At 41.3% G+C, this 26,315-nt stretch overlaps 1 protein-coding gene across 4 annotated transcripts in view; it reads left to right on the forward strand.

Moving 5' to 3' along the window:
• The window catches only part of LOC124139585 (chordin-like protein 1), a 41,808-nt gene that overhangs the window by 8,705 nt on the left and 6,788 nt on the right, over positions 1-26,315 (forward strand). Inside the window, exons 3-9 of one of the 4 annotated variants that reach the window (XM_048391176.1) lie at positions 11,926-12,032; positions 17,080-17,173; positions 18,698-18,873; positions 19,848-19,944; positions 20,881-20,952; positions 23,232-23,320; positions 25,643-25,802. In XM_048391176.1, the coding sequence (XP_048247133.1) occupies positions 11,926-12,032; positions 17,080-17,173; positions 18,698-18,873; positions 19,848-19,944; positions 20,881-20,952; positions 23,232-23,320; positions 25,643-25,802 (795 nt within the window). The remainder of the gene's footprint in view (positions 1-11,925; positions 12,033-17,079; positions 17,174-18,697; positions 18,874-19,847; positions 19,945-20,880; positions 20,953-23,231; positions 23,321-25,642; positions 25,803-26,315) is intronic. The other 3 variants (XM_048391178.1, XM_048391179.1, XM_048391177.1) reach the window with 3 other exon arrangements.

Here is a 26,315-nt window from a genome sequence, read left to right on the forward strand (position 1 = left end):
GGCAAGTGTGTCTACTAGCCCATATCAAAGTTACAAATATATCATCTCATCTTCCCGAGGCAAGTGTGTCCACCAGCCAATATCAAAGTTACAAATATATCATCTCATCTTCACGAGGCAAGTGTGTCCACCAGCCCATATCAAAGTTACAAATATATCATCTCATCTTCCCGAGACAAGTGTGTCTACTAGCCGATATCAAAGTTACAAATATATCATCTCATCTTCCCGAGGCAAGTGTGTCTACTAGCCCATATCAAAGTTACAAATATATCATTTCATCTTCCCGAGGCAAGTGTGTCCACTAGCCCATATCAAAGTTACAAATATATCATCTCATCTTCCCGAGGCAAGTGTGTCTACTAGCCGATATCAAAGTTACAAATATATCATCTCATCTTCCCGAGGCAAGTGTGTCTACTAGCCCATATCAAAGTTACAAATATATCATTTCATCTTCCCAAGGCAAGAGTGTCCACGAGCCAATATCAAAGTTACAAATATATCATTTCATCTTCCCGAGGCAAGTGTGTCCACCAGCCAATATCAAAGTTACAAATATATCATCTCATCTTCACGAGGCAAGTGTGTCCACCAGCCAATATCAAAGTTACAAATATATCATCTCATCTTCACGAGGCAAGTGTGTCCACTAGCCAATATCAAAGTTACAAATATATCATCTCATCTTCCCGAGGCAAGTGTGTCCTACAGCCAATATCAAAGTTACAAATATATCATCTCATCTTCACGAGGCAAGTGTGTCCACCAGCCAATATCAAAGTTACAAATATATCATCTCATCTTCACGAGGCAAGTGTGTCCACTAGCCAATATCAAAGTTACAAATATATCATCTCATCTTCCCGAGGCAAGTGTGTCCACTAGCCCATATCAAAGTTACAAATATATTATCTCATCTTCCGTATCTTCAATAGTGACAGGGACTTGAGGTTTGTCAGGTCCGTATCTTCAATAGTGACATGGACTTGAGGTTTGTCAGGTCCGGATCTTCAATAGTGACATGGACTTGAGGTTTGTCAGGTCCGTATCTTCAATAGTGACAGGGACTTGAGGTTTGTCAGGTCCGTATCTTCAATAGTGACAGGGACTTGAGGTTTGTCAGGTCCGTATCTTCAATAGTGACAGGGACTTGAGGTTCGTCAGGTCCGTATCTTCAATAGTGACATGGACTTGAGGTTTGTCAGGTCCGTATCTTCAATAGTGACATGGACTTGAGGTTTGTCAGGTCCGTATCTTCAATAGTGACAGGGACTTGATGTTTGTCAGGTCCGTATCTTCAATAGTGACAGGGACATGATGTTTGTCAGGTCCGTATCTTCAATAGTGACATGGACTTGAGGTTTGTCAGGTCCGTATCTTCAATAGTGACAGGGACTTGAGGTGATTCTGGTCCGTATCTCCAATAGTAACATGGACTTGAGGTTTGTCATGTCCGTATCATCAATAGTGACATGGACTTGAGGTTTGTCAGGTCCGTATCTTCAATAGTGACATGGACTTGAAGTTTGTCAGGTCCGTATCTTCAATAGTGACATGGACTTGATGTTTGTCAGGTCCGTATCTTCAATAGTGACATGGACTTGAGGTTTGTCAGGTCCGTTTCTTCAATAGTGACAGGGACTTGAGGTTTTTCAGGTCCGTATCTTCAATAGTGACATGGACTTGAGGTTTGTCAGGTCCGTATCTTCAATAGTGACAGGGACTTGAGGTTTGTCAGGTCCGTATCTTCAATAGTGACATGGACTTGAAGTTTGTCAGGTCCGTATCTTCAATAGTGACAGGGACTTGAGGTTTGTCAGGTCCGTATCTTCAATAGTGACAGGGACTTGATGTTTGTCAGGTCCGTATCTTCAATAGTGACATGGACTTGAGGTTTGTCAGGTCCATATCTTCAATAATGACATGGACTTGAGGTTTGTCAGGTCTGTATCTTCAATAGTGACATGGACGTGAGGTTTGTCAGGTCCGTATCTTCAATAATGACAGGGACTTGAGGTTTGTCAGGTCCGTATCTTCAATAGTGACAGGGACTTGAGGTTTGTCAGGTCCGTATTTTTAATAGTGACAGGGACTTGATGTTTGTCAGGTCCGTATCTTCAATAGTGACATGGACTTGAGGTTTGTCAGGTCCGTATCTTCAATAGTGACATGGACTTGATGTTTGTCATGTCCGTATCTTCAATAGTGACATGGACTTGGTGTTTGTCAGGTCCGTATCTTCAATAGTGACATGGACTTGATGTTTGTCAGGTCCGTATCTTCAATAGTGACATGGACTTGAGGTTTGTCAGGTCCGTATCTTCAATAGTGACATGGACTTGAGGTTTGTCAGGTCCGTATCTTCAATAGTGACATTGACTTGATGTTTGTCAGGTCCGTATCTTCAATAGTGACATGGACTTGATGTTTGTCAGGTCCGTATCTTCAATAGTGACATGGACTTGAGGTTTGTCAGGTCCGTATCTTCAATAGTGACATGGACTAGAGGCGATTCTGGTCCATATCTTCAATAGTGACATGGACTAGAGGCGATTCAGTTCCGTATCTTCACGAGTGACATGGACTAGAGGCGATTCTGGTCCGTATCTTCAATAGTAACATAGTGCTTGGGGCTATTCTGGCCTGTTTGTTCAATAGTAACATGGACTAGAGGCGATTCTGTTCCGTATCTTTAATAGTGACATTGACTAGAGGCGATTCTGTTCCGTATCTTCAATAGTGACATGGACTAGAGGCGATTCTGGTCCGTATCTTCAATAGTGACATGGACTAGAGGCGATTCTGGTCCGTATCTTCAATAGTAACATAGTGCTTGAGGCTATTCTGGCCTGTTTGTTCAATAGTAACATGGACTAGAGGCGATTCTGGTCAGGATCTTCAATAGTGACATGGACTAGAGGCGATTCTGGTCAGGATCTTCAATAGTGACATGGACTAGAGGCGATTCTGGTCAGGATCTTCAATAGTGACATGGACTAGAGGCGATTCTGGTCAGGATCTTCAATAGTGACATGGACTAGAGGCGATTCTGGTCAGGATCTTCAATAGTGACATGGACTAGAGGCGATTCTGGTCAGGATCTTCAATAGTGACATGGACTAGAGGCGATTCTGGTCAGGATCTTCAATAGTGACATGGACTAGAGGCGATTCTGGTCAGGATCTTCAATAGTAGCATAGACTTGAGGTTATTCTGGTCGTTGTGTTCAATAGTAAAAAGGACGAGAGGTTATTCTGGCCGGTATGTTCAATCGTACCATGGACGTGAGGCAATTCTGGTCCGTATCTTGAAAAGTAACGTACGATTGATGTCATTCTGGTCCGTATGTTTAATCGTAACATACTTTGGGCTTAAGGCTATTCTGGACAGTATTTTCAATAGTAGCATAGGCTTCAGGTTATTCTTGTCCGCATGTTCAATGGTAACATAGTGACATGAATGTGATGCTATCCTGGTTCGTATTTTAAATAGTTACAAAGTAACATGAACGTGATGCTTTTTATCTTGGTTCGTATTTCCAATAGTAACATGGACTTGATGCTATCCTGGTTCATATTGTCAATAGTAAAATAGTAACATGGACTTGATGCCATCCTGGTTCGTATTGTCAATAGTAACATAGTAACGTGAACGTGATGCCATCGTGGTTTCGTATTGTCAATAGTAACATAGTAACATGGACTTGATGATATCCTGGCTCGTATTGTCAATAGTAACATAGTAACATGAACGTGATGCCATCCTGGTTCGTATTTTCAATAGTAACACAGACTTGAGGCGATTCTGGTCAGTGTGTTCAATCGTAATATGGACTTGATGCTATTCTGGTCAATAGTAACAAAGGTTTGAGGCTATTCTGGTTCGTATGCTCAATAGTAACATTGAGTTCTGGCTGTTATTGTCCGTATGTTCAATAGTCGCATAGGCCTGAGGCTATCCTGGACAGTGTGTTCAATAGTAACATGAATTTGATGTTATTCTAGTCCGTATTTCCAATAGCAACATGGACTTGAAACTTTCCTGGTTCGTATTTTCAATAGTACATGGGCGTGAGGCGATTCTGGTTCGTATTTTCAATAGTAACACAGACTTGATGCTATCCTGGTTCGTATTTTCAATAGTAACACAGACTTGATGCTATCCTGGTTCGTATTTTCAATAGTACATGGGCGTGAGGCGTTTCTGGTTCGTATTTTCAATAGTAACACAGACTTGAGGCGATTCTGGTCAGTGTGTTCAATTGTAACGAGGTCTTTTCTGGTCTTTACTTTAATAGTTACGTGGACTTGATGCTTTTCTGGTCCGTTAATATATGCTAATATAAAGAAATATCGTGTCCTGTATGGTTACTTTGCGTTTGGCCCCACATTCAACAGCCACCATATATTGTGTTAAGAATATGGTTTTTTTCACTTGATACATAGCTTAATATCAGATAAAATATTTCTAGGTGTCTTTCAAATACTCTATCCCCAAAACGCCATGATATGTTTGAGATAAGCGTTGGCCTATGCTAGTCTGTCAAGCATGATCTGAAGAGAGTTGAACAATTCATTGTTTGTAGTGCGAGGTGCTCCCTCTTTTCCGTTTTGTTATGCTTTGTGCGACATTAAAGAATGATCTTACAAAATACGAAGCGGGTAAATATTGAATCAATTCGGTCTTTATCAACGATAAGTAACCGTAATCCGCTTTGCGGTAAACCACACCGAGGTTAGATGTCGTAAAGTCGGAATACGTATTGTCGTAAACCATTCAGCTAATCTCGACTTGCAGTAGCGCCATTTACATACACTTCTATCGGTGCCTTTGAAGTAGCACGTGCCACGCGCTAGAGGTCACTAGCGCTCCCTCCCCCGCCCTCTCAGGCGCTCAGTGTTGACGTTTAACTCGCCCGAGTCCCTAATTCGAGATACTGTTCCGACAATTACTACTAGGCATTTAAAAGGTATCACTCTCTTTGTGGTTTAAGCTGTCTCCGCTATGTAAATATTGCTGGAAGAGTCAGACGCGAAGAGGCGACCCACGCGGGACAGCGTGGAGACATCTGAATGGAAGAGCAGACGAGCGACTGAGGGCGGTCAGCGAGATGATATGGAGGCTATGTGATCTGTACATATCTGTGACTAGGGTGGTCGCTTTGATGCAGAGTTACCTCCCTTGAATTGGCTCGGATTCACTGGTCCGTGCACAGAATCCCAAGATTAAAAGAAACCCTTTGAATTTTATTTCTTATGCTGCAACGTATGATTTCACGTGGTGGTGAGTAATACGTTGCTTCCGTTTGAATTCAGATTTGCATGCCATATACGGTGTCGGTTGCACTGGGATTTCGTGTGACTACCGGAGTTGCGCCCCCTTACACGTGGTTGGTTGCGTTGCTTGCAGATAGTATGTGTTCAAGTGGACGTTTACACAGCGATCTGACGTAACTCTGGTCATGAACAGAGACGCCCACCGTCGTCATGAGCTACACCCGACTTCCTATTCTTCTGCATCAAACTACCTCCACCATCATCTAATCAAGTACACTGCTGGGCAAAAAAATATACCCTTGACAATTGGATTTGATCAAACTATTAGAAACGTTATCAAAACGTTGTCAGGCTTGCTGACTTGGTTGATGCATGTCATCGTATCCCAACTGCGTGGATCGACGCTCATGATGTCAATCACTGGATTGTCTGGTCCAGACTCGATTATTTACAGATAATATTCATATAGCTGGAATATTGCTGAGTGTGGCGTTAAACATCAAACAAGCAAACAAGCAAACAATCGCCGAAACACATCACCAACGAATAACCATGCATTTCTTGTTTGATTTTTAGATACCATCAACCATGGGTGTATACTTTCTTTAGCCCGGCAGTTTACATTCTGATTATTTCTATCTCGTATAATGACCCTGTGAAACGAGGATGGTCCCTCGAAGGTCATGTGTGTCCGTCAGTAAATGTGTATGTAGCTCTCACGCCGACTCCGACAATGCTAAGTAGCATTCCTCGATTACGCAGTGAACAGACGGCTCCCTCCCTGTCTAGGTCTGGTTGGTTGTTGTTTTACGCCGCACTCAGCAATATTCCAGCTATATGACGGCGGTCTGTAAATAATGAAATCTGGATCAGACAATCCAGTGATGGATGACATCACGACCCCATTAGTCGCCTCTAACGAGAAGCATTGTCGCCTATAACGACAAGCATGGGTTGCTGAAGACCTGTTCTATCCCGGATCTTCACGGATGTGGTCCCGATACTCGCCTCTTACGACAAGCATACATGGTTGCTGAAGACCTGTTCTATCCCAGATCTTCAGGGGTGTCGTCCCGATACTCGCCTCTTACGGCAAGCATACATGGTTGCTGAAGACCTGTTCTGTCCCGGATCTTCACGGATGTGGTCCCGATACTCGCCTCTTACGACAAGCATACATGGTTGCTGAAGACCTGTTCTATCCCAGATCTTCAGGGGTGTGGTCCCGATACTCGCCTCTTACGGCAAGCATACATGGTTGCTGAAGACCTGTTCTATCCCGGATCTTCACGGATGTGGTCCCGATACTCGCCTCTTACGACAAGCATACATGGTTGCTGAAGACCTGTTCTATCCCAGATCTTCAGGGGTGTGGTCCCGATACTCGCCTCTTACGGCAAGCATACATGGTTGCTGAAGACCTGTTCTATCCCGGATCTTCACGGATGTGGTCCCGATACTCGCCTCTTACGACAAGCATACATGGTTGCTGAAGACCTGTTCTATCCCGGATCTTCACGGATGTGGTCCCGATACTCGCCTCTTACGGCAAGCATACATGGTTGCTGAAGACCTGTTCTATCCCTGATCTTCAGGGGTCTCCCTGTGCAGGATACATCGACACAGATTATCTCAATTAAACAAATACAACCTTACATCCGATGGCATCTATCATTTCATTGTAGTAACACCGTACCGAATAGGGTTGGTAGGGTAGCCTAGTGGTTGAAGCCTTCGCTTGTCTCGCCGCAGACCCAGGTTCTATTCCCCATGAGTACAATGTGTGGAGCCAATGATGTCCTCCGCCGTGATATTGCTGTTATGTTTCTAATGGGTGTAAAACCATACCCACTCACTTATCAGACATAATGTTCGGCTTGACCTGCAAACGCTGAAATTATTCAGACACCCAATCGCCCCATCCCCGGTAGTCTTTATGTGTGACACAGACATATATGACATGAATCGCATTATGTAAAGTGTACAATAGATATACATGTAGTCTCAAAGAATTCACAAATTTCTTCACAAATTTTACATTATTACTGTTAAGCCTATACGAAATCTCACATATGGCACATTGAATTGTTGCAATTCTTATGTGATCAAATTTAAACTTGTGATCAAATTTAACCAACCACCCCCCACCCCCACCCAACATCCACCCCCCACCCCCACCCCCACCCCCACCCCCCACTCACATAACCACACACCCCTTTCCGTCTCCGTCTTTTTTGGTTTTTAAGGCCGTTTTCATATAACTGGAATATTGCGACATTAAACTACAAACAAACAAACCGTCAAAAGCGGAATCTTCCACTGGGTGACTCTCCTGAGTTGCTTCTATACTCTTACAACGTGACATGTTGAGTATATATTTGTCATATAATTGGTAGAATTCTCGGCTGGGTAAAGTCAACGACCGAAGACCGTGTCAATTAGGGTAATTACCGATAAATATGAAAGAACAAAACGTCAGGTTGGAACTTTACTTTCAGTGTTTACAAAAAGAAAACATGGCGTGGTGCTTGTCTAACATTCAGCAAGGCATATTGTAACCATGTGTTTGTTATCGTCATCAAAATTATAGTCTCAAATATCGAAACTCGGTGTGTATAAAACACCTTTCAGTTGTTAATCAAGGACCTTGTGACGTAATATATTAATGTTCATGTCACGTGCAGGAAAACGTGAAGTGTATATAGGTACTGTCTGTGAATGCTGAGCTGAGGTCAAGTTGAAAATGGGTTTAGTGTCGCGTAACATCTGTTAATGTTGCCTTTAAATTTTTGAAAGACATTGTGTATTCATATCTAAACTTAATTTAAAAAACCCGAAGCTTGTCAACAACACTCTACGCTCATTAAAATCGTTTATAAAAGCAGAATCACAATTTGCTTATAAATTTCATGCGAAAGGACCACCCATTTGTCTGTTCCCTCAAAACACAGGAGTCTGCACGACTAGACGACATAGTTAGACATATATTACCCGCTAAAAAAATATACATTTCAAGCTAAATCACTTTTCGTATTAGATTGTTCACTACGTCCTTGGAAATATTAAAAACTGGGCCTCGAAATAAAACGAAACTGAATCAGAGTCGGTGGCACCGCTATCGTCAGAATCAACTCATTATTCGTATGATATATGTCGGATTAGGATCCGCCCTTGGCGTTTTGCAAATCCTTGTCAAAATTTCATCGACTTGATTGAAGGGATTTACTGAATAGATACGGCGGCGGGGGTATTGTTAGTTATAGTAAAAAGTCCGCATACATAGACTATCGTCTAAACGGCGGTGACCCGCTGTCGAGTCGTTGTGTCTTACCGTCGTGTTCTGTTCATAATGCTATTCACATAAACAACCCATCACTGTGATCCTAAGGGACAGAAGATACAATCGTACAGTGTAGACTAGGAGAAATCTCGCCAGGTACTGGCCATTTTGAAACAATGAAAAGATTGGTATCGCGTCGAACGACCAAGACAGGCACCTACGATGTCTACATAAACCGCGTTGTCTCGTCACAGCCGTATTTTTCGACAGCGTTTAGACACTTTTCTAAATCTCTCTTTACAGCTTGCTCTTATGCTAGAAACAGCACCACGATAGCATCTGAATATATGTCCATAGCCAAAGAAAAATATTACACCTTGTCAACATTGTTTGGAAAAGAGAGGGTCTCAGAATATCTCCTTGTCATAGCTCTGGAAATTTCTTGTCAGGTTTGAAATATAAACTGCGATTGGGATCTCCTCCTCGTTAATAGGATTGTTTGGACCCCCGCTAACTAGACGCCATGTCGAAAAATATAACCAGCGTAGTAATTCATCCGCTATTGTCCACTGTATCTGCCTTCTAGCCCCATAGCCAGATTAGGATCAATTGTCGCCCTTTGTCTGCAAGGTTTACACCACGAGACGCTTTGTCACAGCCACATTTGGGTTTATAACTCAATTCACATGCTATTTCTCACAGATGAAAACATTCTAGCTATCTTTTTTTAAAATTCAGTAACAGCTTTCCTTGAGCTGATGTGCATATGTTCAGTAAACTTCGGTTATAACGAACTCAAAGGGACCAATATTTTTTGTCCATTGTAACCGCAGTTCGTTTTAAGCAAATGGCTGGGCCCAAAAACCACAGTTCGTTATATCCGTCACTTCGTTATAAGCGTGTTCGTTATAAACATAGTTTACTGCATATATAATATTTTTACAAAATTGACCTAATGTTGTTCAGATTACTGTGAAATGGAAAACCGAATGTCAGTGGTTGTTAACAAACGAATGTTGGCAATTACTAACGTTTATGAATGACTCTATGAGCATTTAAAAAAATTAGAGACAAGACCTGATTGTATTTTACTGTGTGCTCTCTAAATATTTTAAACTTATGTCTTCCTCCGTATTTATTATAATACGTAGGCATCCTTTTCGAGTTGTTCGAGGCACATCATTTATGCATTTGTTTTCATTGTTAACCACGGAAGTGAGAATCTGTATTCAAAGATATGAACTGTTGGGCGAAAGAGAGTACACACCCATGTTTGATGGTGGCTAAAAATGAAAGAGATTGTTTTTCGGCTGAAGAAATGGTTATTCGGGTACATTTGATACGGGTATCGTAGTTGTGTTTTCGACCTTACGTTTGCAATGTTTCGGCGACTGTTTTCTAGTAACGTTTTGATAACATTTGGAATTTTTTGTCAAATTTTCAAATACAGTAAAGTACGGTTATAACGAACTCAAAGGGACTACTAATTTTAGTTCGTTATAACCGTAGTTCGTTATAAGCATATATACAGCATAACTACAGCAAATAGTCGGGACCAAAAAAGTAAGTTCGTTATATCCGTAAGTTCGTTATAAGCGTGTTCGTTATAACCGTAGTTTACTGTATATACTTTCTTTTGCCCGGCAGTTTGTTCAAGTAGTTTATGATTGTATGTCTTGTATGTGCATGAATATTCCCAATGAAGTTTTGTAAATAAAACTTTCTTGCGAAGACCATACGTGTCTTTAGAAAAAATGTTACCTGCATAGTGCATATACACAGACCCACGTCATACTGGGTGAGTGAGTTAATTGGGTTTTACACCCTTTGAACACTATTCCAGTTATATCACGACGCACCTGCTCAAAGTGAAGCATTCATCAGACGTTTACCACTTTCGTGAAACCCACGAGCACGGGTGTGGTGCTGACAAACCTTGAAACATAATCTGGCGAACCAGGATTCGAGTCCACGATTATTTTTTTCAGGCACGCTTAGTGGAGCAACTCTTCATTCTAAAAAGTAACATATAATTACGATATAATAAAATAAATAAAAATAACTGACATCCATATTTTCATATGGTTTATGATAAGGTGACACGTTCACGTGCACAACTAACTTTAATCACCAAAGAAAGACTTTCTTCAACGCACCTACTCTGCAATGTACCGTCGTTCAAGTGTCAAAAAAGATTTCTTGGCAAGCAGCACGACCCTTTTCTTACAATGACTTACGGTCGTCTTACGGCCCCATGTTATCCGACCAGTAGCAATAGACAAGCAACGACGCTCTTCTAGTGATACAGAACGGACGGAGGCTTGTCAGGGCTGTGGGTTAGCAATGGCGCGCATCCCGCCAGCTCTAACAGAAGATTAATATCTATATATACCAGATGGGGGAGGTCAACGGGTGCATTAAGTAGGTTTTGGTGGGGAATGTAGTTTGATTGATATATACTGTCTGTCTACCATGGATTCAGTGGGGTTGTATTTATAGGCAGCGTTCACGCTTGGCTCCACCATGTCCCAGGGAGGGGCATATTGCGAAGGGAGATCGGGGCGCGGAGTGTGTGTGAAGGGGGGGGGGGGGGGGGGGGGGGGTATTTTTGACGTTTTAGATACGTCGCCACTTAATTTATATTCCGGTGTGGTAGTAGCACTTTGTTCTATGTACAAAATAAAGTGTCCGTTAGGGCCTGCTGAACGCCCGCAAATAGGATGTTTTGTCAGAGAACTAGAGTTCGGTAACTTCCAGAGATATACTACAAGTAGTGAGCGATCTATTCTGTCCCTAATTTCCAAAACATTAAATGCAACATGGTACTTGTACTCCTTGTATCCCAATTAGAAATGTACGGAAGCCCATTAGGGCCATGAACATGTCTTGTCTTGAACATTCAAACTGCCAAGTTGAAACTTCAAGGTATTAAGTTGAACATTCAAGATACTGTTTATAAAATTCAAGATAAACTGGAGGCGGTGACGTAGCCTAGTGGTTAAGGCGTTGGCTCGTCACGCCGAAGACCACGGTTCGATTCCCCACATGGGTACAATGTGTGAAGCCAATTTTCCGCTGTGATATTGCTGGAATATTGCTAAAAGCGGCGTAAAACCATACTCACTACGATAAGCTGAATTCAACAAATGAACTTCCCATTTTCTGCTTAGAGCTCACACTGTTTCCTGAAAATATTTTTCAGGATAAGAACTTTAATTTTCAAGATGAAAAAATAATAATTTTGTGGCCCTAATGGGCTTCCGTAGAAATGCTACAGACTCAGCTTGAAATGGAGGTCGGTCCCTGAGAAGAAACATGGCTTATTTCATGAGGCATAAGCATCACTGTTATGTTGTTTATCGACAGAGACGGGGTGCACTTTAGACGGACGTAAATATGCTGTGGGCGAGACGTGGCACCCGGTCCTTAGGCCCCTTGGAACTACACCTTGCATCAACTGCACGTGCGAACAGGTGAGTAAATAGAAACTGGCGACAAATACATTACCACGTGACCCAACAGACGACCACTCCGCCATCTTGGCGTCCAACGTCTGCCCGGTGTTGGGGTCGTCTCAAGCGTTCAAAAGTTTAATAGTCAAATCTTAATTTCTTCATTATTTCCTACTTTCCTATGTAAGTGGAATGAAAAGCCTACTTTATTTATATTACCGGTCAAAGGGTTTCACTTCACTCGGCACGTAAACATGTTCCACGGCGAAGGAATATAAGTACATTACAAGTTGTGAGACGGTCCCCGGTAGTTCATGAGGTTTTAATGTCTTGACCGGAGTGTATCAACATGGGGGGCACTTTATTCCGCTAGCAGATAATGTGACGCTTCCTTGTCTGGACGCAAGGTTTTAGAGAGACGAAAAGAAAACTTAAGAGTAATGACGAACATTGTTTACCTCCGTGAATTAAGAGACAAAATTTTGAAAGAAAAGAAACTCTAGCTTCAAACTATTGTGAAACAATTTATGTCACGTCAGCAGTATTCCGTCATTGTGATATAAGTCAAAGAAAACGTTGAGCTAGGCATCTTAGATTATTCTTTCTCAAAATCTATTTCAACCTCATCTTCAATTATCCAGTGTATTATTATTCTATTAGACTCGTGAAGATCCGGGGTAGAATAGGTCTTCAGTAACCCATGCTTGCCGTAAAAGACTCGCTGACTTGGTTGATGCATGTCTTCATATCCACATTGCGTGGATCGACGCTCATGATGTCAACCACTGGATTGTCTGATCCGGACTTGATTATTTACAGACCGCCGTCATAGAGCTGAAATATTGATGAGTGCGGCGTTAACCAACAAACAAACAAACAAACAAACATTATTCTATTACGATCAATACCGTGCCACAGCTTCGTGAAGAACGATTGGAATGACCCGATGGCGTCACGTCCAAGGCGAAACTATGAAGGCGAATAGGCCCAGGAACCCGTTCCACAAAGTGATCTTAGTGCTAAGTTGGTCGTAACTCCCATACTTTATCATAGGCTTACGATCAACGTGGCACTAAGATCGCTCTGTGGGACGCGGCCCAGGATGTTTATCCAAAAGACGCTGGACCCATTCGCCAGCATAGTTCCGTTTTAAGATTAGAGTGAGTGAGTGAGTATGGTTTAATGCCGCTTTTAGCAAGATTCAAGCAATATCACACAGGGAAGCCATGAGGGGAATCAAACTCGGGTCTTCGCCGTAACGAGCCAACGCTTTAACCACCAGGCTACCCCGCCGCTCCTTTTAAATTTTGAAGTTCAGATTAAACGTAACTGAGGGTAGAATTAAATTCTACAGATGAAATATGAACCGTCGCTGGGTGCGTTTCTGTCAAGTGGACTTTAACGTGGTTTGCTTCATGTCAGGTGAGCTAATTATAATGTGTCGACGTCACAACGACGTTGTTTACTGTTGGGTCGTTTTGCCTGTCAATCACGCATATCCTTTCAACCCAACATGCGTCATGTACAGAAATTTGAAAAATGTTCAGGGTTGTGACGCCATCGTAAAAAAGATTATTTCGGAATGACGTGCAGGTCATGAAAACAGAACCAGTGTATTAGTTTGTTAATTTTTTAATGTTTTTAGCTCACCCGAACCGAAGGTTACTGTGAACAAATAGCAAGTGTTATGCTGAGTGAGGGAGATTGGTTAAAGCCGCTTTGAACAGTATTCCAGTTATATCACGGCATATCAGCTTGATGTGGGAGGAAAGCCCGAAGTGATACAGGTCTCAAACGTTTACAATTTAAGTCAAACCCACATGCACAAGTATGGTGCTGACAAATCTAGACCCATAAAAGGGTTGAAACGGAATTCGATCCCACGCCTAAGGGACGCAACTCCGCAAGATTCCCAGGGAATAAATAGCACAGTGTGTGATGTATATGCCAGTTATTTGGTCTTGAAAATTGAAAAAAAATAAAGTAAACATTCCCATCATTTTGGACATATGTTAGTTTGTTTTTTCATATGTAGGTCTGACATATGACGTGTGTGTTGCCTGTGGGATATGCCCGAGTCTTCCTTTCATGTTGACAGTCTCGTGACTGTCTTGTTAGCTCTTCAAGACAGACTGATTAATCATCAGCCTCTGACATCTGTTGAAATCGAGTAACATATAAAATTCGTACATATTTATGATGTTTTGATTCATATTCCTGAACAGGATATGTGTTTTGTTATGTTTGTATTTCCTCGATGAATAATGGACCTGTTTGTGGTGAATAAAGACAAGATGGCGTCAAGGGATTACAGTGTGATATAGTTTTATGATAGCCGTTATTCATAATTTTACATGTATACCAACTGACTCCTTAATACTTCGGGGGCACGGGTGGCCCAGTCGTCTGAGGCGTCGCAATTCGCTGTGCAGAGTTGCGTCCCTTGGGCACGCCAGAAATCTTTGATTGTGGTTTGAATCCCGGTTCGCCCCGATTATGTTCCTAGCTTTGTCAGCACCATACTCGTGGTAAATGTCTCAGACCTGTATCACTTCGAGCTTTCCTCCCACATTAAGCTGACACACCGTGATATAACTGGAATACTATTCAAAGCGGCGTTAAACCCAACTCACTCACCTTAATACTACTTTACAAAGTGGCGGTGAGATGCTTAGTGGCAGAAACGATTACTTATCGCGACTAAGTCCAGGTTCGAATCCATACATGGGTTTATTGTATGAAGCCAATGTTTCTGAAATATTGTTGAAAACAATCGCTCACTCTAAACAGAAACGAGTGAGAGAGTGAGTATGGTTTTACGCGGCTTTGAGCAATATTCGAGCGATATGACGGCGGTGGACACCAGAAATGGGCTTTATACTGACAAGAGAGTCATTATGTTTGTCATATACAATACAGATAAACATCCTGCCTCTTTGTCAGTAAGTCTTTCACAAATGTTCCCAACAGGTCCGAGTAGACTGGTTTTTGTCTTTACACATCATAAAGCGTCTGAGCGCCAAGGGCGCAACCGGATAAGAAGGTCAATTCCAGCCGTTTAAGGGGGTGACAGTTTAAAAACGTAATGAGCCTCAACCTATACAGTCCAGAAAGGAACGATCAACGACATGCTAGAAACTTTGAAAAACAACATATCTTAATAACAGTGGTGTCTTGGAGCGCTGACTGAAAGAAACATCACACACATAGACTGCACACAGGCACACACAGAGACACGCATACACAACAACGCATGCACACAATATCTCACTCTCTCTATATATATCTCTCTCTCTCTCTCTCTCTCTCTCGCTCTCTCGCTCTCGCCTATCAAAGCAAAAAAAACAACTTACATCCGGGGCTCTTCTCCTATTGAAATTGCCAGCGTGTTATCCTATAGATGATTAATTCGATACCTCCTATCTAGTCGAAACGTATAGCTGGGCGTTACCCGTTTTCTTCAGATGAAAATGATAGAAAATTGACCCCTTCCAACCGCGTTTTTGTCGGTAATACCCGACACAATGACACCATTGGACTCGATTAATCAATTTCTTTCAGCACGGGTTATTTCAAGGGGTGACAAAACACGGATAACATCTTTGCGGTGTCAGATTGCACACCAAACACAACCTTCTCCACCTCTGGACAGCATTTCTTGAAATGATGAGTTATTGGCGGGTGTTTAGTGTGGCTGGGCATCATGGGAGATTTATAGGAAATGCCACGGTATAAACCGGACTTTCTATCAAAATTCAGCCGTATTGATGACAAACAACAATGTCGTTAGAGATTTTGTTTTCGTTTGGTGGAGACAGATCTACAACATTCTCCCTGGCGTTGTCAACAAGGGGGCTGACCAGAGTGACTTTAAGCTAGGGTCCGACTTTTTTTGGTGAAAAAAATAACTTCATTCATTAGACTTGATAAACTGGAAATAAACAAAAGGATACATCCGTGTTAGACGGTGGCTAAAAATGAACAAAAAGAAATGGTCATTGGATGGTGACCTATTTGGTACTGGTATCATTGGTGATATTACTTGCTTTATATCAATGTTTGTTTGTTTGTTTGTTTGTTTGTTTTGTTTAACGCCGGACTCAGCAATATCCCAGCTTTATGACGGCGGTCTGTAAATAATCGAGTCTGGACCAGACAATCCAAATGTGACATCATGACTATCGATCCACGAAATTGGGATACGATGACATGAATCAACCAAGTTAGCGGGCCTGACACCCGATACCGTTAGTCGCCTCTTACGACAAGCACAGTCGCCTTTAACGGCAAGCATGGTTTGCTGAAGACCTATTCTACCCCGGATCTTCACAGGTCTCATATCAAGGAGTATCTCACAACAGTTGACGCGCACATGACGTCTCAAGGAACATAGGGGGCGCAATTTCACGGCAGCATAATTTTCTTTGACCGGCAGTTTAGAAAAGTCATGATTTTTAAGTCGTAAAAATGTATTTGACATCTTCTTTCAGAGAAAATGTATGTGTGTCTTCAAATTCCATATAAATTTGGAGATAAGTAATGTGTGGATGGAAACACAATTTGGTACGAGGAAAACAATGTGGCGTTCTTTGAAGTATACTGAACAAAAAAAGTTATGGATCATCAAGTTTGGGGGGGCTGGTTGGTTTTTTTTGGTGGGTTTTTTGTGGTTTTTTTGGCGGGGGGTGGGGTGGGGGTGGGGGGGGATGTGTTGTAGTGAAGACTGAGCTCACAATTTCATAAAACAAAATATCCAAAAAATATTTATGATCCCTAACGTTATTGTTCAGTATGTAACTAATGGGATTGTATCATTTGAAACGCAAAAACAAAAAAATTAAATGCTTTGAAATTCAATAAAAAAATGTTGCCTTTCACGAATACAGTGTATTCGTGAAATGTAGACGAGTGTAGGTGTTTATGTAGGAAGAAAAAAATCATGTGATAATATATGTTATTTTAATGAAAAAACACAAATTTTATATGTTTCTAATACTGATAATCTTTTTTGTTTTTATCTGGTCCTGTGCAAGTATAAACAATGTTATTTCATCTTTTGTCTTTACAGACGGGGAAAACCAACTGCGTGACGGAAAAATGCCCACGTCCAAAATGTGAAACACCGATTATCGTTCCCGGCAAATGCTGCCTGACCTGCCAAGGTAGGTCACGTGACCAGCGCCCTGAAGCTGTATAATGCAACCTTCTTCAAACGACCCAGCTTAATTTCATTCGACCGTGAATGTGGAGTTTAGTATAGAGGAAGGAGACGTTTCGTAACGCAACCACTGGTAACAACATCTTGTGAGATGATATCTTACCTCGATGAGGGACATGCATTATTTATCAGTGGTCCCGATTGAACTTTCGTACCTCTTAATATATTATGTTATATATTCTATCTTTTTAACATCCCTGTGAAACATGCATGGTTAATCGTGTTTGCTTAAGCCATTCATTATGAAAAATATATTTAAAACTATATTCCATATTATCACCTGTTTCTGATATCGTAGTATATCTCGAACTTGGACATGTGTAAACCCCAAATTTCAAAAAAGATGTGTGTTGAGTGGGTTACACTGATGTGGCGTTTCATATAAAGATGGGTCACCCTTTTGTGTAAGAGTGAGTGAGTGAGTTAATATTTAACGTCACATCTTTTGTGTAAGAACTTTTCAAATGCATGTATAAGCCATTCGTTGGGTCGTGGCTGTTGTTGTTTGTCATTGTATCCCGATGTCGGGTGTTCGATGCTCGTCGTTGGTTTGCTTGCTCCAGATCCACTCTCACTTTGCAGGCTACCGCGATGTAACTGCAGTATTTGCTCACTGCTTTGCTGTGAACACCGCTGTTTGATATTGGTGATAGCATCTCACGTTTAGCTAAACATTCCAGTAGATGGCTTATTGATCAGATGTTTAATGGTAAAATTCGATCATTGCTTTATTCAGCTTGACGGCGGTATAAAATACATGTTGTTGGTTTTGATTTGATTAAAGATTATTTTCACTTTCTCACGAATGCCCCCACCCTACTAAGGTGTTGTTATTGTTCAGTTATGTTTGTATTTTTCAGTCGTTATTTTTTGCAAATGGTCCTGTAACTAAACCTATTAACAAAGTAACGCAACACAATTTCAGAATGCTAATGTAATTAACAACCATTATTAATTCAGTTTTCAGAGGAATTCAGAAGTATGAAGTTCTTGTTCACACACTCACTCTTGTTTTGTTCTCTATTCTATTTGGAGACATCGTCAAAATAAAAAAATACTTTAAACAACTTTAAAGAACACTACGAAAAAAAGGCGGTCTCATAGTTCTAATTCATTTTCAAGGTCATCCTGACCTCATGGACTCTCGGTGCTAGATGATTTAACTTAATAAAACCTGATGATGCGGATGTGAAAAACTAGGATGTCTGAAGTAAATTGGATATGCCAAACCCAGAGCGGTATAATGTACACCAGTTTGTATATTTTACTGTTAGAAATACAGCTGTGCCCGGCGTCCACGTCCACCATTTTGTATTAATGTTTGAAATACTTCGCGGAAAAGAGTCCACAATCCATTTTCCCTTTTGAAATACTTCTGTGCTTCTCGGCGCTCTCTTACGTTTCCTTTGTTGCTTTTGTTTGCCTTATGCCTTTTCATGTGTGAAAAGGGGACACTGTTCTTATTTAGACCCATTTGACAACATTCCTCCTACAGTCCAGACGAGTGACGGAAGTGGGAAGGACACAGACAACCCCGGATGTAGGTTTGATGGAGAGATTTACGAAGATGGAACAATGTTTCCATCCAACCGAACGGGCCTGAAGGCCACGAGGAATGATCAGTGTGTCATGTGCTTCTGTCAGGTAGGTGGACTAGTCACGTGACGTGACACTTGGGCAAAGATTTGCATTTCCGCGAAGCCTCATAGATTCGGCTCTATTGTCAGGAATGATGACCCTGTTAATAAAGCGATAGTAATAACCAGCTAATAAAGACATGAATAAATCTGTTGTTAGTGTCAGTCTACTAGCTCACGTTTACACACATAGTATAGTGAGTGAGTATAGGTTTCGCCGCTTTTAGCAATATTCCAGCAATATCACGGCGGGGGACACCAGAAATGGGCTTCACGCATTGTACCCATGTCGGGAATCGAACCACTAGGCTACCCGACCGCCCACACACATAGTATAAGACCCGTAAAGATTCCGAAGTAGAATATGTCTTCAGCAACCCATGCATGCCGTAAAAGGTGACGATGCTTGACGTAAAAGGCGACTAACGGGATCGGGTGGTCAGGCTCGCTGACTTGGTTGATGCATGTCATCGATCCCAATTGCGTGGATCGATGCTCATGTCAATTACTGGATTGTCTGGTCAAACTCGATTATTTACAGGCCGCCGTCATATAGCTGGAATATTGCTGAGTGCGGCGTTAAACAACCAACAAACCAACCAACCAACCAACACATAGTATAAGAAGCGGGGCATAGTGTCGTCTTAGGTGCCGCAGTTCACTGTGCAGAGTTGCCTCCCTTGGAAACGCCAGAATGCTATAATCCTGGGTTCGAATCCCGGTTATGTTTCTAGTACCTGCATCACTTCGGGCCTTCCTCCCACGTTAAGCTGACAAGCCGTGATGTGGCCGACATACTGTTCAAAGGGGCGTTATACCCAATTTCACCTACTTAACGATAGTCGTAGCGCTAAGATCGCTTTGTGGATCCAGTCCAGAGGAACACATACTGGATGCGTTATTCCCTATAGTCTCAATACTTCATTTGAGCAATACAAAGTGTTATCCCACATAGGATTCATTTGACTTCGATTATTTCAGACGGCCCAAGTCCTCTGTCATCTCAAAACGTGTGAGAAAAAAGAAAGCTGTAAAAAATACATTAATGTTTCCGATGACTGCTGCCCTCACTGTGAAGGTAAGATGGCGACCGTATCACTTCCGGTACAGTAGTGAACCAGTCAACAAACCCGTTCTATTGAGATAAATGTTTATCCTGGATACCATGATTTACTAGCTATACTTTCTCCAGATTCAAATAAACAAACTATAACTGAAAACAGAGGAAGAATATTGATAAGTTTTTCTTTCTGATAAATAAATCCTCCGCAAAGTAGAACAAGAAATTGTAGCTGATATGGTCAAATTCTGCTTTTGTCCCGTTGCAAAGATTACAACTGTCTCACGGGATGATGTCGTGGGTATGGCAACCAACCAAATTACCCCCGATATTAAAATGAACGAAGGGGAATAAATTCAAGTAATTTAAAGTCGATTTGGCAAATTCAGGTCAAAACTTAATCAATTCAGCACTTTAATTTATTGACCGACCATTTAATCATTCAATATTTAGGGTGTGGTCGGTGAGGGGACGAGGTGCTTGAATTGTTATTAGAAACAGATTAGCATTTCTGTCTCTGTTTCAAGACATGCATTAGTTTGCTCCAAAAACATTTTATTAAAATTCACCCCCCCCCCCCTCCCCCCCACTAACACACACCCTCTCCTCCTCCTCCCCCCCCCCCCCCCCCCCCCCCCCAAAAAAAAACAAAAAAACAAAAAAACAAACAAAAAAACCAACAAAACCAGTATATCAATTTGGCGGTTTTTTAATTTGAAACTGCCGAGACATACCTGATATAATCTTTATTGGTCACTTTGTATTTGCATGTAGAACTAGGCTTTTTTACATTTTTAAATAACAATTTCAATGAGTAATATTGAATGCCTGTCTAGTTAAGTTAACACAAACTATTCAGATTAAAAGCGATAGTTGCTTAACGCATAGTTTTAAAGATAACTCTCTTTAAAGGGAGACCACTCTAGTAGCGTTATTTTTGCTCTTCCCTTACAGAAGAGGACGATTACGAAGATTATGTAAACAAAATTCTTTCAGGTGAGCGACCAGACAATGTCTCCGATTCTGGTAAGACAGATATTTGGGCAATATTTTGTAGATTAACATATCTTAGTACCACGTTCTTGTGTTATGCTGTTCTCGTCACTTCTCGTGACCATCCGTATCGTTCCGGTAACCTTTCTTTGGCTGCACGGAAAGAGACGACTTGTTACGAATGGGGCTGTTTTTGTTCTTCGGTACATTCCGACATATTTCGGCGACTTTAGTCGTTCCTCAAATGAAATTGACCTGTCATTGTTCGGAGTATGTATTCAAACATGCAAAACCATTTTTAAAAAGATGTACTGCTTATTTGGGGAAAGTGTACATCAGTGCAAGGTCAAGGCAATTTCTATTTAAAACAGCATTCGCGTAAGAACTTGGCCGGCAACTGAACTGAACACGACTGTGAAATGTAATCTTAACTGAACTCCACGAATGAATTTCTTGTTTTCAGCCGTTTCTAAGTGTAAAATCATTATTAGCCTGAAGCGGTAGTATAATCGTCCGGTATCAGTGAGTCGCATTCAGATTGGAATCGTCGATTTTTGACTCAAAACGAAGCATGCCGACCCAAAATACCTTTGATCTATTCAATTTCCTGTATGAATCATTTGTCAATTATTTTTTCCAGTCGTGTTTAGTTTCTGGCATCCTCGTTTATCCAGTGTAGCATATCTCTATTCTATTATAATACATTCCCTGGGCCCCTTCGCCACCATAGCATCAGGAATTGATATCATTAACATCCTATCTCATCTCAGTAAGCTTCATAGAACTTCTCACGCTCATAGGTGTAATTCAAGGGCGGTGTATGTGTGCGTGCGTGCGTGCGTGCGTGTGTGTGTGGATCCGCCTATGTAATTTGAGTAGACTGCTATCCTTAGCGTCACCTATTTCGAGTCGATCCCAAAGGCGATGGGCCCAGGGTGTTTACCTTAACATAATGGAGAAAATACCCTGTATTATCGAGGATGAGTCACAGGACTTGCACAACCTTCTCACACATTCTGAAATGTCTTTAGACAATTTCTAATATGTTCATCTCTCTTTCGATATAAACCCGTTAGAAAAAAGTTTTAAGGTCATGTAAAACAAATATTGTTTTCCCTCCTATTGGGGATAATAAAAATGTGAATGAACTTTGTTAATATGTTTGCGGGAAACAATGTCTTCTTTACATGACCTTACATTGACCTATATGTAACATTACATTCTACTTACTGTGAAACTAATTTCTAAACTTGTATCTTTCATTACTTAGTCACATTTTACATGCATTTAATGATTGTTTCGCAAAATATTGTAGATCTGCTCTAGACGAAGTCGTTTAAAGGCCTTAATATAGACTAAAACCTTGCTGCATGTTCTTAGTGATTTTATCTTGTCGGCGGCCTTATAGCATAATTTGTACACCTGAGTGTATTTCCAGTCGTGATGTAGCTGAGATGATGCTGACTGCGCCTTTTATCACCCCAAACTGGCTTCCATGGGAGATATTGCGTGGGTGAGATCAAGTGATAACTCCTAGGAGATATCGCAACAGTAAAATTGCATCACAGTGCTGTGAAGACCATTGTGACGTCATTGTTACATGACATCACAATCAAATGACATCACTAATCTGTGCCACTTAAGTTGTAATTGTACTGTTTACACTCAAGACAACGGTTATTACTGTTTACAAATAGAAAAGGTTTGAAGAATGATTTTAAAGGGTAAATAGAATTCGTTTCTTCCAAGATCACATATTTCAAGATGCGTTGATAAAAGTAATAATAACCTCGGATAGCTTCGTTTTATCAACATTTGAGCTCGGAAGACATTCATTAAGATTCTCTGTATAACGCAATTCAATCTGTCGGGCGATATTTCTATTTTTACAAGGATCTGTTATAAACGATGGTTATAAATTATCTCAAGTATTCGTTTCATGACAATAGTGTCCACGATATCAAGTGTAGTTATCTCCCCTTAGTAATGTTACAATCCCATTCATTTTATTAATGAAATATTATTAATGTTCAAAGATAACAGTATTGACATTTATGTTTCGTCAGGCGTTAAATATTATTTGTTTGTGGTTCTAAACAGATAATAATAGTAGATCATTTTCGAAACAAGGATTTTCAATATGGCTGATCTGGCTTTTGACACGAGATGCCTGATGGAGATAAACGGTTAGTTTTATTCAAATGGGTGGCGTTTTCTTCCCTGACTGTAAAGGAACTATCTTGTATTTAGTAACTACAATGCACGGACCCAGTGTCAGCAATTGGCTGAAGTCCTGAGATGCTCTTTTGCAGATTGTACAGCTGGAAAGACGAATGGCAAAACGTGGCATCCGTTGATTGGCACATACGGCCCTGACAAATGTGTGCTTTGTAAATGTAAGGTAAGCATCGCTGTCAGCGATGGCTCCGTGTAGGCCATTTTCATAATGACACGTCGCGGGAATCCATTTTTTCATGAAGTATATAACATCCAAATATCAAATTTGTAACTTAAAAATGGCTACCAGTGCGCCGCGCAAGAAATTCATCATCTGGCAAAATGTCCTGCTTAAGAACATCATTATATAAATTGTCGGTCAAAACAAAATATAAACTTGAAAATTGGATTTGGCCAAAAGTTACAAACGTTATCAACAACGTTACTAGGATGAAAAACATCACCGAAACACTGCAAACTTAAGCCCCAAAACACAACTGTTTATACCCGAATAAGCCATGGTGTAACCATTTCTTTGTTCCATTTTTAGTCACCATCAAACATGTGTGTATACTTCCTTGGCCCGGCAGTATATATAGTAAACTACGTTTATAACGAACACGCTTATAACGAAGTGCTGGATATAACGAACTGGTTTTTTTGTCCCGGCCATTTGCTGTATATATATACTGTATATATGCTTATAACGAACTACGGTTATAACGAACTAAAATGTGTGGTCCCTTTGAGTTCGCTATAACCGTAGTTTACTGTAAACTTTGTCAAGGGTTTACACTTTTTAGCTTATTTGGGGTAGGTGCATTTGTAGCAAATGTTTGGCCGAGATCAAATTTGAAAGATGGAAATAGCATAAAACAGACGATAAACATTGATAGGCAGAGTCGGCACCAAACTGAAAACATCCGCCACTAAAGTTACGACAAAACCGCAATCAATTTCTTCACTAGACTTGTACGTTGAAATAACGCGAGAATCCTCTCAACCTTGCCCCGTTTCGCCTGTGTTCCCGAGAAAACAAATGTGAAATGTCGACACTGGCAATTGTAAACAATTGGCTTTTAAATGCTTACAGTTCCTCAGTACTAGCAGTGTCGAATAAGGTCGTTTACATTAACTGTACTTGTCGGATAATAAGTTCAAACCCTATCAAAGACTCACTGTGATTAGCGCAAGACACTAATGGCACCAGGCATAGGCACCAGATTGAGGAGTCTGACCTATCTCAAGTACACGCAGTGGCGACATCGTCAGACTATGTACCCTACTGATCAAAATTAAGTCCCCTTCATCGCGACTGGACCACTGTAGGTGATCGCGATTCGGTTGCTACAGGATCACGATTGAGGGGGAGATTGTTTTGAAAAGTAGTGTACTGTAAGTCCGGGTGCAACGAGCAACGTCTCGTCGCTATTCAGATGAAAAATTGCTAATACGACGTCAAGTTTTAACTGACACACTGTAACGAGCACTCTCGGTTACCCAGTGCATTCTATCTTCATTCTATAGTAATAAGTAATCTTTACACAGGATACATCTTGCCACTGAATATAATCTGATTGTACGGCTCGTCTTAACAGCGTGTCTTTCGAATGCTCTGTTTGTTGTTTTACGCCGCACTCAGCAATATTCCAGCTATATGACGGCGGCCTGTAAATAATCGAGTCTGGACCAGACAACCCATGTGATTGACATCATGAGCATCGATCCACGCAACTGGTAGCCGATGACATGCATCAACCAAGTCAGCGAGTCTGACCATCCGATCCCGTTAGTCGCCTCTTACGACAAGCATAGTCGCCTTTTACGGCATGCATGGGTTGCTGAAGACCTATTCTACCCCGAATTTTCTCGGGTCTCTTTCGAATGCGGTTCAAAAAGAAGCTATTGTGGCGAATGAATCAAGGGTATTTATCTTAATAGAAGGGATATACAGTAAACTATGGTTATAACGAACTCAAAGGGACCACTAATATTAGTTCGATATAACCGTAGTGAGCATATATACAACATATATACAGCAAAAGGCCGGGACCAAAAAAATATGTTCGTTATGTCCGTCAGTTCGTTATAAGCGGATAACGGAGAATGTGTAATGAGCTACAGAGTAAGTCACAAACCGACCCATATTAACAAACACCCAAACATTTGACTCTTATTGTGTAATCAGTAGTTCGAGACAAACGGAGTTCACATTTGAAACCAAAGACCAAACCTGCGGTGGCCCTTATGTTGAATCACCCTAAGCGATGTGTCGAGTTTAAATAGTTCGAGTTCGAGATTCAGGACCTTCGACTCTAATTGAGTAACTTGTAGTTCGAGACAAACGGATTTAAGATTTGAAACCAAAGTGCAAACCCGCGGTGGCCCTTAAGTTGCATCACCCTAAGCGATGTGTCGAGTTAAATAGTTCGAGTTAACCAGGTTTCGATGTAGATGTTCGATTTCGTTTTATCAGTAGTGACTGAACTGTTCTCGCTTGTTCCAGGAGGGGAGTGTGAGTTGTAAGAGGAAGGAGTGTGTCCCGGACAAAAAACTCCCGTGCTCATCACCTGTCCAGAAGGAAGGAGAATGCTGCAAAACTTGTCCCAAACGAACCCGAGTCACAGATCGGGGCCGGAACTGCAGGAGACGGAAAGGAAAAGATGGTACGTTGTCATAAAGCTCCACTCCGAGCTGTACTAAGGTTAAACAAAAAATGTTCTGGGCCAACAACCCGACCATCGTTTCACTCCCAAACTCTCGGGGGTTTCCGTTATTGACAAATTTTAGATGAGCAGCACCAGAGGAGAGCCATACGATTGATATCACGTGATTGAAATGGACACGTGTTTAGTACGGACATCGTAGGTGGGCAGGGTGTGTGTGTGTGTGTGTGTGTGTGTGTGTGTGTGTGTGTGTGTGCGCGCGCGTGCGTGTGCGTTTGTGTGCGTGTGTGTATTGTAGATCTGAATATTAGTTGTATATATTGTAATTGTTATTTTTCATCTTTCTAAATACATATCATCAAAACATGTTTCACACGCTTTAAAGTTACCAATCCGATGGTAAATTTCATAGATTCTTGGAGGCATCGTTGACTCGGCCGCCTAAGACACCGAAGTTTAATGCACAAAGTTGCGTAACTAAGTCGTGCCAGGATCTGCTTATCATTGGTTCGA

Source organism: Haliotis rufescens, unplaced genomic scaffold, assembly GCF_023055435.1.
Source record: "Haliotis rufescens isolate VD_foot unplaced genomic scaffold, xgHalRufe1.0.p SCAF_9, whole genome shotgun sequence".
Lineage (NCBI taxonomy): Eukaryota > Metazoa > Mollusca > Gastropoda > Lepetellida > Haliotidae > Haliotis > Haliotis rufescens.